Source organism: Lathyrus oleraceus, chromosome 1 (genome assembly GCF_024323335.1).
Source record: "Lathyrus oleraceus cultivar Zhongwan6 chromosome 1, CAAS_Psat_ZW6_1.0, whole genome shotgun sequence".
In the NCBI taxonomy this organism is placed as follows: Eukaryota; Viridiplantae; Streptophyta; class Magnoliopsida; order Fabales; family Fabaceae; genus Lathyrus; species Lathyrus oleraceus.
The window spans coordinates 448,164,891-448,178,463 of NC_066579.1; the positions used below are offsets into that span (position 1 = coordinate 448,164,891).

General features: G+C 37.3%; 1 protein-coding gene across 2 annotated transcripts; it reads left to right on the forward strand.

Moving 5' to 3' along the window:
• The first annotated feature begins 800 nt into the window (after positions 1 to 800).
• LOC127082573 (protein STRUBBELIG-RECEPTOR FAMILY 3) lies at positions 801 to 6,322 on the forward strand. Of its 2 annotated transcripts, none has more exons than XM_051022815.1 (15): positions 801 to 983; positions 1,260 to 1,405; positions 1,575 to 1,704; positions 1,837 to 1,905; positions 2,857 to 2,922; positions 3,044 to 3,115; positions 3,219 to 3,290; positions 3,383 to 3,448; positions 3,575 to 3,640; positions 3,729 to 4,425; positions 4,526 to 4,797; positions 4,882 to 5,020; positions 5,194 to 5,330; positions 5,431 to 5,587; positions 5,675 to 6,322. In XM_051022815.1, the coding sequence occupies exons 2-15, from the start codon at positions 1,303 to 1,305 to the stop codon at positions 5,735 to 5,737; spliced, it is 2,109 nt and encodes a 702-aa protein (XP_050878772.1). In that variant the 5' UTR covers positions 801 to 983; positions 1,260 to 1,302; the 3' UTR covers positions 5,738 to 6,322. The 2 variants fall into 2 exon arrangements, with proteins under 2 accessions (XP_050878772.1, XP_050878766.1); XM_051022809.1 differs by having other exon boundaries at positions 975 to 1,159.
• The last annotated feature ends 7,251 nt before the right edge of the window (positions 6,323 to 13,573 follow it).

Below are 13,573 nucleotides of genomic sequence, written 5' to 3' on the forward strand. Positions count from 1 at the left end.
TTTCAACTCAAATTTTTTCATTCCTTGCAAATTTGAGCTTTGTTTTATATATTTGGATATAGTTGGAGAACAATCTACCTAAAAAACATTAAATTTTAATAAAATAATTTAAATTTTACAACAAAAAAAAAGTGTCATTTGAATTTTTAGTTATAAATTAAATAGATAAAATTACCAATTCAAAAAAGTAAAGAAATAATATTATGTCACTTCTATTCAAAATATTGAAAAAAATATCATTAATTAAAAATAATTATTTAACATTTTAACATTTATTTCCATAATTTAGTAAAAAACAAAGTTCAACCGATATAATAGAAGCTAGTTGAATTGTATAGTAGAAGGTAATAAGTTGTTTCAGCATTCGATCTCTTAATAACATTTTTTTTTTATTTCTCAAAGTATAATGTAATAGTGTAAATAAGTTAGGAATATTTTTCTTGACCCAAAAAAAGATAATAATATTTTCTTTTAAAATATATAAATAAAAAAGAGATTAATTGTTATTCAATTTAGAAAATCACAATTACATAGTCAAATATATATTTTATTAAATAAAATTAACTATATTTAAAAATTCTACATATAATAACAACATTTTAAAAAGTCTAAAATCACTAAATAAGATTGATTAAAAACAATTATAGAAATTGCATCTCAACAAATAACAAATATGATTTTCTGATTTGATAAAATCACAATTCGATCACTTTTGAAAATTTTAAATATATTTACATAAAAACAAATTCTATTTAAAATTAGGAATCTAATAGGTTAGAAGAATCTTGTACACACCATCATTCTGTTTCTTGACTCACCCTGTTCTCAATCAAAACGTTGCTCTCTGGTCCCTCTTCCCTTCTTTTGAGACTAGAGAGAGAAAAAGCAAAGCAAAAAAACAGAAGAGAGAGAAACAGAGAGTGTCGCACTACTTTGAACAATGCTACTTTACTAGTATACAGAACACTAAAACCACACTTAAGGTTTTTTTTCTAACTCTTCCTTAATTCGCTCATATTTTGTTTTTCTCGTACCTCGTCACAAGTTCCATTCTTTTCAATTTTCATTCACCATATTACGCATAACCCTTTTTTCATTACTCAATTTTTCTGTGCCGTTTTGCTTATTCCCTTTCGTTTAGGATTCGTTCTTCAAAAGGGTTTGTTTCCTTTCTTAGAATTATCTCAAATTCTCGTTAAAGCTTCCTCCTTTTGTTTTGTTCTGTTTCTGAGTTTTGAGCTTCACTTGGTTCTGTGTAGGTTTTGTGGCTTCAAAGGTGGAAGCTTTTTATCTTTTGAGAAAATGGGGTTTTCGAATTCGGAGTTGCATGTACGAAGTTTTGTTACCTCCTTGATCGTGATTCTAATGGGAACTTTCTCTGTTGCAGACACTGACCCTGTTGATGGTATTGTATATATATATGCTTCGCATTCTTTGTTTTGTTCAAAAGTTTGATGTATTGTGTTTTTCCTTTGAGAGTCTATGGCTAATCTCAGTATCTGAAATTGTTTAAATGTTATGCATGTTCTAGTTTATGGCTAATCTCAGTGTCTTACTATGTGTAATGGTCACAGTTGCAGCAATCAATAGTTTATATGTTGCTATGGAGTCACCACCTCTTCTAGGGTGGATGCCTGAGGGAGGGGATCCATGTTTAGACCTTTGGCTAGGTGTGGAGTGTGTCTTCTCCAACATAACTGCCATGTATAGTTATTCACCCTTTCTTGAATTTTAATTTGTTAATACATTGTGTTATTGTTTTCGTAATTGGTTTCGAATGGTAATGATACAATTAGGATTGATAAGACTCGTTATAATTTATATTTGGGTTGACAGACGGCTCGGAGGCTTGAATTTGGGTGGAGAGCTGGGCAGTAATTTGGATTTTCCATCCATTATGGAAATGTAAGTGTCGATATTCAAGATTATAGTACATGTTGCTTTTTGTTATTCAGAATCACTAAATTCCAAACTATCTTTGTCCAATGTGATTTAAAAATGTGTTGTTTTGCCATGTTGCACTTGTTTCCTTAGTAACCATTGAAATACTAAAAGTATGTATATTGGCTCCTATGAAGCAGTGACACTGATACCTCGACACAAATAATAATTTGAGGAAGTGAAATAGTTAAATGTAACCACATGTGTCAGTGTCTTGCGATGTCGTACTGTGACAAGTGTTGTACACCAGAGACGTCTTCAATATGAAGCAAGGTAGTCAAGCACGAGATCTTAATATATTAAGCCGTTACTGAGGGAAGAAAATAGTGTTAACAAAAATGATGGGAGAAGATGAACATGAATATTGATGGTAAAGGAAGAACTGGCCCTCGCCGTGGAGAAGATTAACGGTGACGATAAGAAAAGGGGAAAATGGAATGGGGATGGGAACATGAAGCTTGAAAGTTGCAGAGGTACCGGCACCTATCGTGAAAGATGCAGTCGTTTCTGTTTTAGGGTTAGAAGGGAAAACCTAATTGAAATAATAATCGGGTTTTCACTTACAAAAACTGACCTGGTTAGACAGCCCAAAAAAACAGGTCCAACACTTTTTTTTACGATCTTGCTCTAGAAAGCTCGATCACGACCACGCCGTGCACAAAAAAAGATCTTTCTTCGATCGTGGCACTACAAGGCAACCTCAGCACGTAAGATGTTAAGATCCAGCACTCGATCTTGACTACGCTGATCTGAAGTGTCAGTGCTACATAGCTATGCTCTTATATTTCCAAAGTCACGGGTGATTTTGTTTTGATTAATTGGAAAAACTTAACTCATGACCAGTTATTGTATAACGAAAATATTTTTTACTAGAAAGTAGAAACCTCACGAAGCTTTTTATTTTACATTGTGCAGTGATCTTAGCAACAACCACATTGGAGGAACCATTCCATTCACTTTACCGCCTACTCTTACAAGCTTGTATGTCATCTTTATAATCTCTAATTCATGATTTTCTAGTTCTATTTAGTAAAATGTCTGTTGCCAGATTCATATGTGTCGAGTAAGCTTTTTCTTTTCTTCCCCTCCTTTTAACATGTAGGTCTCTCGCAAGAAATCGCTTAAATGGAAGCATTCCCGATGCCTTATCCTTATTATCCCAATTGTCAAGCTTGTGAGTACAAAAATATTCCCGCATCTCGTGATGCCGCCCATATTCATATTTCTCATGTCTTGTCATACACTATTTATGAAACTCTATTGTGCTAATGATGCAGGGATTTGGCCGATAACAACTTGACCGGCCAGCTGCCTTCCTCAATGGGGAGTTTATCATCTCTTACATCATTGTAAGCAAATTTTCCCGCTAAGAATAAATTCCATTTTCCTACTTTTTCTACGAGGATTTGTTAATATTTATTTAATTAATCTTCATTTGCAGACTGTTGCAGAACAATCAACTCGGAGGAACCCTTTTAGTTTTGCAGGACATTCCTCTTCAAGAATTGTACAATTCTTACCATCGAAATAATTCTTACAAATATGCATTTAAATATTATCTATATCCTACAAGAATGCATAGGAAGTAAAAAATATATATTGTGATTAAATTCATGAATTTACTATTTTGTAGGAATATCGAGAATAATTTATTCTCCGGGCCAATTCCTCCGAACGTGTCTAACATCCCTAATTTGAAGTAAGTCATGGTTTCAACTGAATTCTTTCATTACCTCGTTTCAAAATCTTTCATCATTCCAGTTAACAATGTAGCATATTCCTTGCAGAAAAGATGGGAATCCGTTTAATACTACTATTATTCCGACACAGTCTGCTTTAGCCCCCTCACCTGTAGTTACCGGTCTATCTCCCGAAGAATCACCTTGGCATGTGGTTTATAGTCCTTCTGACTTCCCATCACCGGCACCTAGAAAAGTTAAGAAGTCTTTCCTAGCTAAGCACGGCTTTTGGATTGCCGGTGCCGGTACATTAATATTTATCGCTTTGGGAATTTGTGTTTGTACGGCGTGGTGCTGTAAGAGAAAGCCGAAAGATAAAAACTCTCAGAAGCTTGATCTGGAGGCTTTTCCAAATACTTTGCATAAACCTACTCACAATGACGCAGCTGAGAAAACATCGCGTTTCAATGAAGTTCCTAATAGGAGAACGAATTCGTTTCCAAAGGTTCAGGATGAACAAGAAGGATATGTCAACACAGTAACTGCAACTTCGGAATACAATAATGTTTCTAAACCTTCCCTTCTGCAGCCACCACCACATCCTCTGCCAATCATTCCTGTTGAGAAGGTCACTGTCAATTCTGCGGTAACTACCAAAGCAGCTGACAGAAAAATTATGACAAGTTCCATCAAAATGTATACCGTTGCATCACTTCAGCAATATACAAATAGCTTTTCCCAAGAAAATCTTATTGGTGAAGGCACTCTTGGATCTGTTTATAGAGCCGAGCTCCCCGATGGAAAGGTAGTATTTGTCCGGTTAATAAGCAATTTATAACATTTTCACAGCTTGACTTGGTTTCTCGGCGCTTCACATGCTTATATCTTTTGAATTATCTCTGTAGCTATTGGCGGTGAAGAAACTGGACACTAGAGCTTTCAAGGACCAAACCGATGAGCAGTTTCTTCAATTGGTATCTAGCATCTCAAAAATCCAGCATGTCAATATTGCAAAGCTTGTCGGCTACTGTGCTGAGTATAACCAACGATTACTTATATACGAATATTGTAATAATGGAACCCTCCAAGATGCACTTCACGGTGATGACGAACATTGTATTAAATTTCCATGGAATGAGCGCATTAAGGTTGCACTCGGTGCTGCAAGGGCTTTAGAGTGAGTTTAGCGATGAACTAAATATCTAATTCCGATTTCTATTAACGAAGATTGATTTTTCATTTTATTTTTCCCATGGATCAGATATCTGCATGAGAATTTCCAGCCGCCCATTGTACATCGAAATTTTAGGTCTGCTAATGTTCTCCTGAACGAAAAGTCGGAAGTGTGTGTCTCTGATTGTGGGTTAGGTCATTTGCTATCTTCTGGTGCTGTTGGTCAGGTATCTCTTTAAGCCTTATATAGTTTCATATGTTCTTGGAGTGTTATTGAATGTTAAAAAATAAATGGCCGAAAAAATACGATACTCGAATGGAATTATCAAGGTGCGATACATATTATTTTCGATTCTGTTTTTGTTACTTTTCTGACTAACAAACATTACATCGATTACAGTTATCTGGACGCCTCCTCACAGCTTATGGTTACAGCGCTCCAGAATTTGAGTCTGGAAGTTATACACAGCAAAGTGACGTGTTTAGTTTTGGAGTTGTAATGCTAGAACTTCTCACGGGAAGAAAATCGCACGACAGGTGATCGATCTCATTTTGCAAATTCGTTCATTTTTCGTTACTTTTACGGTTCACCTTGAAGCAAAGCCGTATTTGCTAAGACAATGTACATACTTTACAGGTCACGGCCTCGCGGAGAGCAGTTTTTGGTGAGATGGGCAGTACCTCAACTCCATGACATTGATGCATTGTCAAAAATGGTTGACCCTCATTTAAATGGATCGTATTCTATGAAGTCCTTGTCACGTTTTGCAGATATTGTTTCGTCGTGTATTCAGGTAATCTAAGTTGCAATAGGAATAATGGTAACGCCTTAATGCTTATCAGTTATCATCTACTCACCTTTCATTCATTTTTATTTTCAGCGTGAACCTGAGTTTCGGCCAGCTATGTCTGAAATTGTTCAGGATCTCTTGCTAACGATGTAGAAGGACGGATTTGCGGATACGATGAACTCCGTTTCTGGACTTAACCTGTCTATTTTTCATTAATTTGGTGTGAGATCTTGATTTATTATGCTAACAAATGTAATTAGTAGCAGGAATGATGTGAGTTAGTTTTATGCATCATTGTTCATTATTGATGCTAGTTTGTCAAAGATGGCATGACTCAGTTCATCATGATTATTTGAGCATGCCATTCATCTTTTGTACATTTGATAGTGTTTGGAAAACTTGGAAAATCACGGTGGGACAAAAGCTACACATACCAGTTTCTCAGTTTCTCAAAATCACGGTGAAAAATGTGAGTCAGCGGTGGCCCACTGTACTACCAAACATATACACATGTTTTTGGGCAGTGTCATGTTTGTTGTTGTTGGGAAGCAACTAGAAATCAACAACAATGGTTACCCTTCTTCATAAGATATTGGTCATTTTAGTCATTTTTATTTTTGACACATTAGCTTGGATTTATTTTTGGTAAATGTAACAATGCTATATTTTTTGTGTACTTTTAGGTGTATGTTTTGTATTTGAGGAAAAAGCTGAAGCACTAAAAAAAGGCATTCTTTACTCTTTCTTGTTTTGTATTTTTGTGCTTTTAGAAAGTTGATTACATGGAGTGTGATTGATAAAAAGGCATCAGTTTTAGATTTTGGTTACTATTCTATTTCCCCACTTCTAATCATCAAGCTGCCATGATGTTTTAATTTAGTTTTATAGCTAAAATTTTGTATATGAAAATATGAAAACAAATGAGTCATATCTTAAGTATTAAGAGACAGTTGAGTCAACGGTAATTAGAGCTATCAAATCGAAAAATGGAGAATTTAACTTACCACCTCTAAAATTAAACGTGACAATCTCACATGGGGGTTGTTATCATCTTTATATCTTTGCTAAATATTTTTGGATTTTTTTGTTTTTATTGAATTTTTTAGATAATTTTGGTAAAAAAGTTGTTGATTTTATTGGATATTTTTTAGAAAAGTTTTGGTAAAAAAATTATTGATTTCTGATAAATATTTGAAGAAATATCCTATTTAAAAAAAAATTGGTGTAGTTTTCATAATGCTTGAAAATTGTCGGTAGTTTATATTTGTGAGAAAATAATTTTTTTAACACTATTGAATTTTTTGAAAAATCTGATAAATTACCATACTTTTCAAAAAATCCGGTAAACTATAACACATTTTGGAAAATTCGATAGTGCTAATTTTTCTCTGCTTATTGAATATTGAATTACCGATAATATATACATATCCTTTCACCTCACGTGAAAAGTTCCTTTAAATCACCATAAACAATAGCGTAGAGAGTTTCTCATTGTCGTGGTAAGCTCTAACAACCATTATTTGTTATACACCTACTAAGGCCTTTGAGTGCCTCTTGTAGGGGGTAAGATGTACACATGTACTTTTTGACCAGTACAATGACGCCCACCATAGGGCCCCGGATAAAACTGGTCATACCTTCTTCATAACCATCATTTTACTCATAGTTACCCTTCATTTCTACACATAGCCATTTTTTGTCATTGTTAATATGAGAGCTCGATTCCCTACGATAGAAGGTACCAGCAGTAACGGTGATACTGATGCCATAGCGGAGATGCGCGCCTCCATGGACGAATTACGGTGTCATAAGTAAACGTTGGAGAAGGATGTCCACAACATCAGACAGTGCCAACAGAAGTCCAATCCCCCGAAGGAAATTGAAGTGTTTGATCTCCATCCACTCTTAGACGAGATATGAGGAGCGCATGTCCCTGAGGGATTCAAACCTCCCTCTTTGACTAAGTTCGATGGTCGTAGTGATCCCTATGAGTACGTCCCCTCCATCAACACACAAATGACTATCATATGAGCGTCCGACTCTCTGAAGTGTAAGTTGTTATTTGGCACTTTTAGGAACGCCTCCATGTGATGGTATATGAGTCTACCCCGTGCCTCAATCACCAACTGTGAGGAGTTGGTAATGAAATTCGTACACCAGTTCGCCGCCAGCTGTCATAGGAAAATGTACACTACCATCCTGCTCAACAAACAACAGGGTCCATTAGAGTCGTTGAGGGACTACCTCGCCTGATTTAACAAAGCCACCATCAGGGTCGTCCATGTAACACTCGAGGCCGAAGAGGGAGGAGAGTGGTTGTAACACCCGAGACCGAAGAGGGCTGGGAGTTATCGCCCAAATTCACATCAGAATGAGAGGATCCTAAGGCTGTGCAGTTATGGAATTGCATGGTTGAAGGAAGACTTATAATGATGATTTGTATTACATATACCAACAAGATACATCTTCTTTCCGGTAGCCTAACAAATAAGAACTTCATAGTTAAGCGTTATTGACTTGGAGTAATACTTGTATGTGCGTCCATCTTGGAAGTTTCCCGGAAAGCATGTGAGTGAGGACAAAGCATGCTAAAAAGATCTGTGTTGATTTATGCGATCAGTCAGTAATTCTGAAAGTAGTATATGGTGTTACAAATTGTATTATAGGAGATCCCTCCTAGTACAATGTGGTTTGGGGACGAACCAAGCAAAAGTTGGTGGGCATCTAATACCCGAGGGCGAAGAGTGGTTGTAACACCTGAGGTCGAAGATGGAGGCCGAAGATGGCAGAGAGTGGTCGCCTAAATTCACATTGGAATGAGAGGAACCTGAGGTTGTGAAGGTATGGGACTGCAGGGTTGAAGGGAGGCTTATAAAGATTCCTTGGTACTACCTATATCAACAATATGCATATTTCCCGTGGGTCATACAAGACTAGCTCGCGAGGGTGAGATGACATAGGAAGATCTAGGCTTAACAAAGAAAAACATGCATCATACGGTGAGGGCGGTAAAGTTGTGTGCCACATGCTCAACACCATAGCAGGAGTATTCTTCGGGGGCAGGGAGTCTAGTTCCGCCCATAAAAGGTACACTCGGCAAATCCTGAATATAGAAGACCTCCCCGACATCGAAGGAAGATCCCAAGCACCAGAAGCCATGATCTCCTTCTCTGAGAAAGATACAACTAACATTCACGCTCATAATGATGACCCCGTGCTCATTATCATAAGATACAATGAATGAGATATCAAAAGAGATCTCTTAGACTAGAGGAATCTTGTAGATATTTTGTACTGGGGAGTATTTGAAAGACTTTGCCTCGACCCGGAGGACTCGAAACCCTTTAAAGGTTTGTTGGTTGGATTCTCTGGATAACAAGTACAAGTAAGAGGATACAACACCTTGAAAACCACGTTTGAAGAGCAATATCAAGCTAATAAAATAAAGTTTAGGTGTTTGGCTATTGATGCCCTTTTTTCCTACAATATGATTATAGGATGAGTAACTTTTAACCAGTTGGGCACCGCCTTGTTCACTCTGTATTTATGAATGAATTGCTCGTTATCCAATGGACGAGTAATAGTTATCCAAGGAGATCAAGAGATCACCAGGAAATATTACGTAGAGATCTTCAACTACAAAAGGACCACACTATAGATGCGAAAGCCAATAAAGTGGGCTCAAGAATAAAACCACAAGGAGAAACCTGCAATGGCTAAAAGGCTCTCCATCCAATCACCGAAGAGTTCCATAAGTGAAGGCCCATAAGTAATGCCCTATATACCCATCTGCATTGTCATTTATTTATTTTTCTTTATTATTGTGTGGCTGCTTTGTTGTTGTTTTTCGTAGGCGAGTATTAAATCTCTTCGATTGTAAGGCCATATTTATTTTGTGGGGGTGCACTCTTTTCCCTCCGCGTTCTTCATGGGATATGGTTTTTAATGAGGCCCTTCACTTTATTATTTTAGAATATTTATGTATGTTGGTTCTTACCTTTTTGGCAAGAAATCCACAAACTAGGGAAAAGATTTCCCCATAGAGGCAACCAAAATGCAAAATACCTAAATGAGATATTTTCCGCACATACATGTGATCAAAACGATTGATACCAAATAGGAACCCTTGTCATCCATAGAGGTGATCCAAATGCTGGACCCCTAAGTGGGATCTTTGCCACCCATAGAGGATATCCAAATATTGGACCCCTAAGTGGGATCCTTGCCGCATATAGAGGTAATAAAAGTGTTGGATCCCTAAGTGTGATCCTTTCCACCAACAGAGGCAATCAAAAGGATGGATTCCTAAGTGGGATCCTTGTCGTCATATAGGTAATCAAAAGGATGGATCCCTAAGTGGGATCCTTGCCGCCTGTAGAGGAAATTAAAACACTGAATCTCTAAGTGTGATCCTAAGCGCCCATAGAGGCAATCAAAACGCTTGATCCCTAAGTGGGATTTTTATGCCTATTACCGGATCCCTAAGTGGGATCCTGGTCGTCCCAAAGGGAAACCGAGGTTGGGAATCCTTGAAATAAATACTTGGACACTAGAATATGGGGTCTTCGAGGAGGACCCCAACCAGAATAAAAGTGAGCGAAATTTCCTAGTGATATGGATTATTAGGATAAAGAACCAAGGAAAACGCACTGGAAGGTTATTATGCCCTGAACATAGGTATAAGGTTACCCTGATCACATTTAACAAAGCAGGAACCGCTCAATATTATAAAAATTAGTATATTACAAAAAAGATAAAAACATGAGGAACCATTCTTCGTCCACTAGATGTCTGTCTCGAACCACATGAAAGGGATCTGTCGGACTTAAGTCCAAATTAGGATAAAGGAAGGCGACATGTCTTCTCGCATTCTCAAAATGATGGACGAAGATTACCACAGCTTCATCCTTGCATTGTGAGACTCTCTAGTTCAGATTCTCCAAGGTGTTACAAGCCTTCTTAAGTGGTTGCTCTAGACGCCTCACCTTCTCAAACTGGGTGAGAGCCTCAATGGATATTTCCTTAGTAAGTGCATTCACAACATTCCGTTTTCCCTCGGCAATCTTAATACCTTCCACCTTTATGAGCACTTATATTTGCATGGTTCACCTTGGATTGTAGTCCTCAGATAATGCTGGAATTTTTATCCCTCATAGATTTATCCACTATAAGGAATCTCAAAAGTTGGACTTCTAGTAAACAAGTTAGCATAGTGGAGGACATGCCAAGGAGAAATTGATAATCACCTAGAAAATTCTTTGGGAAGGAAAAGTGACGATAAAAAAACTCCACCACGTTAAAGGCACGATTATTCCATAAAGAAGGTTCCAGGGGGACACATTCATCATTTGCTTTCTCCTCCCTTTCAACTAGCTCACGACTCCCTGATGTCCTAGAGGGGCGCTCCTCCCACTATGGAATCTTTATAGGTGGGTGTTACCAGCCCATGAGGTTTCACACTACCTTGCCCCTCCATCAATAGCTACGGTCTGTGGGAGGGGAAAGGGAAGACTATCCCGTTGATGTGTCATATGTATCTTAATCTGGTGCTCTATCCTCTCCTCAAGAGAGATCCCCGTCATATCCTCTACATATAAGGAAATACTATTAGCACATATAAAATGATAAGCACATGATCATATTAGAAGGTATTCTTTCGTAACATAATACATACCTAAATACTCCATTACCCCGTTGTCGTCTTCATTGTCTCGCGTAATGAGAGTCTGAGTATTTAGAATTCAGATTACTTCCTGATCAAGAGGAGAAAAAATGCCTGAGTCCACCCCTTGAATAATCAGAGGTTCTAGAGTCCATGATAGATGAAAAAGAGGGCCACCCCGTGCCCCTGTAGTCACTGGAGAGGCATCATCTCACCCTCTCACTCACACAAACATATCCTTCCAATCCTCATAACATTACGCGAAAGACTTAAGCAAACAACCTCATGACAAAGGGAACAACGTTACCCAGACGTTGTTGGGAAGAAATTATATACCGAAGAAGTAAAGGAACAACCCCATAATAAGGGATACTCCCAACCTACAATAGACTATCTGAAAAGATCTAAGCACACTCCATACATTCAGAGTAATTTGAGAAGGGACAACATTGATGATCACCAAGAATACTCCCTCAAAGGAAGTAAAAGGGATTAAGACCCATAACTCATGAATAACAGGTAGGTGGAGGTAAAAATAAGGATAAAATGCCTCGTCAGAGGTATCCATGTTGTGCCTCTCTTTCCCTGAACAAGACTCCAATACCATATCCTCTTCACGTCCCGTGCTGGAAAACCTAATGTCTCTGCGAAACTCGTTGATCATGTCTGAATTGGAGTACAAGGACATAATATCTCATACATGGATGATTTTGGCTTTCCTACCCATTATTATTTTGGGTTGGAAGAACAGAAATACAATGTTTCTACCCTAGGAAGAAAAGTGAATTCTTTAGTTTCTCTACTGTCACCCTCAGCTGGTGTATTTGTTTGGAAAGAAGAAGGAAAGAAATTACTTTTCCAAAACAATATATCAGAAACCCAGTAGCCCAGACCATGCATCAATCTAACAAGGTAACTGCCACAAGAAGCGAAAAAGTCTCTACACCTGGAAGACGCGTGTAAGGATAGATGCCAAACTAATTTTCGCAAAGAATACCATCATGAGTTGCATTAAATACCACTCATGCTATTTTCCCGCTAAAACACTCAAGCTTTCACGATTGATTGATGTTTTGACATCTTAGAGTCCAATATAAATAAGTGTAAGATATCCTGTTACCGCCTAATTATCTAAGAGACATTTGGCTAAAGATGAACACTCATCCCATACTGACAGTCTCGTCTCTTATTAAAAAGGGTAGCCTTCAGCTTAGGGACTGTTACCTTGGATTTTTCGACTTGACTATAAGTCGAAATTATTAATGGGACAACAATGAATATGCTAGTTTGAAGGACAAGGTAAAATGAAGTCCAAGGGGAACCAAGCTGATGCCAGATCAGAAGTCACATATAGTGATGTCGGTCGAAGTAACTCCACATCGAAGGGCATTGTAAGAGTTTGGGATTTAGTGAAATTGAGTACTATGCTATGTTGACTAAGGTTTAAGTTTATCATTACAATGGAAACAATGTCGACTTAGGCATTGAATGTGGAAAATGCTAGACTGGGTTGTCGTAGCATGGTTGACATTAAAGACTTTGACGTGGGAAGTCAATTCTTGATGACCAGTAAAAATAGTTAAGATATTTGAATGGTGTTAAAATAGAGGAATTGGTTTAACATAGACGGTTACTCGAAGACGCGTTGAGGCTCGTCGGATAGAACCGATGCATGGGGATGAAATGTGGCGTGATAGGGTTTGTCGACCATTCTTGGGTAGTTATTTTAGAGTAGTATATAAAAGGACTTATGTTCATATGGGAAGGGACCCACAATTGTACACATATTGTGTAAACTAAAAGTATCTGTGCATTTGAAAAACGAGTGAGAAAAATGTACGTATGCGTTCCACAATTTATAAATTTCAAGTTTTTTCATATTTAAGTATCTTTTATGCATTGAGTTACCTTTAGATTTCACTTTACAGTTCATGCTTCTACTTCATCTTGCATTTTGTTTTCAATCTTTATTCTGAAAAATATTTTATTCCAAATCCTGCTTCAAAGCAACATTGAAATGAATCTAAGAAGTTACCCTTCTATTTCAACACAAAATGTTGTTCAAAACCATAAATGCACATAAATATGTTTCGGGAGATTTTCGAGTTTGATCCCTTAAGTATTAATAGAAACTTGTATTTATTTACCAAATTTCACAGTAAACAAATTGGCATGCCCAGTGGGATCCTTTTTGTGTGTGTTTTTACTTTGCTTTTTTGAAAATTTGTAACTCTTCATTCCATTAACTTCTGATTCTGTGAGTGTGAGTGTGCATGATATTAAGGTGTGGTAAAAAAAAAAGAGAAGTTAGGCTGAAGGAGAATTGC

Bases quoted from the DNA above. Each gene is read 5' to 3' on its own strand.
- LOC127082573 (XM_051022815.1), top strand. From the start codon at position 1,303: ATGGGGTTTTCGAATTCGGAGTTGCATGTACGAAGTTTTGTTACCTCC. The intron at 4,798-4,881 runs GTGAGTTTAGCG...CCCATGGATCAG, and splicing joins GGTGCTGCAAGGGCTTTAGA to ATATCTGCATGAGAATTTCC. The intron at 5,331-5,430 runs GTGATCGATCTC...CATACTTTACAG, and splicing joins GGAAGAAAATCGCACGACAG to GTCACGGCCTCGCGGAGAGC.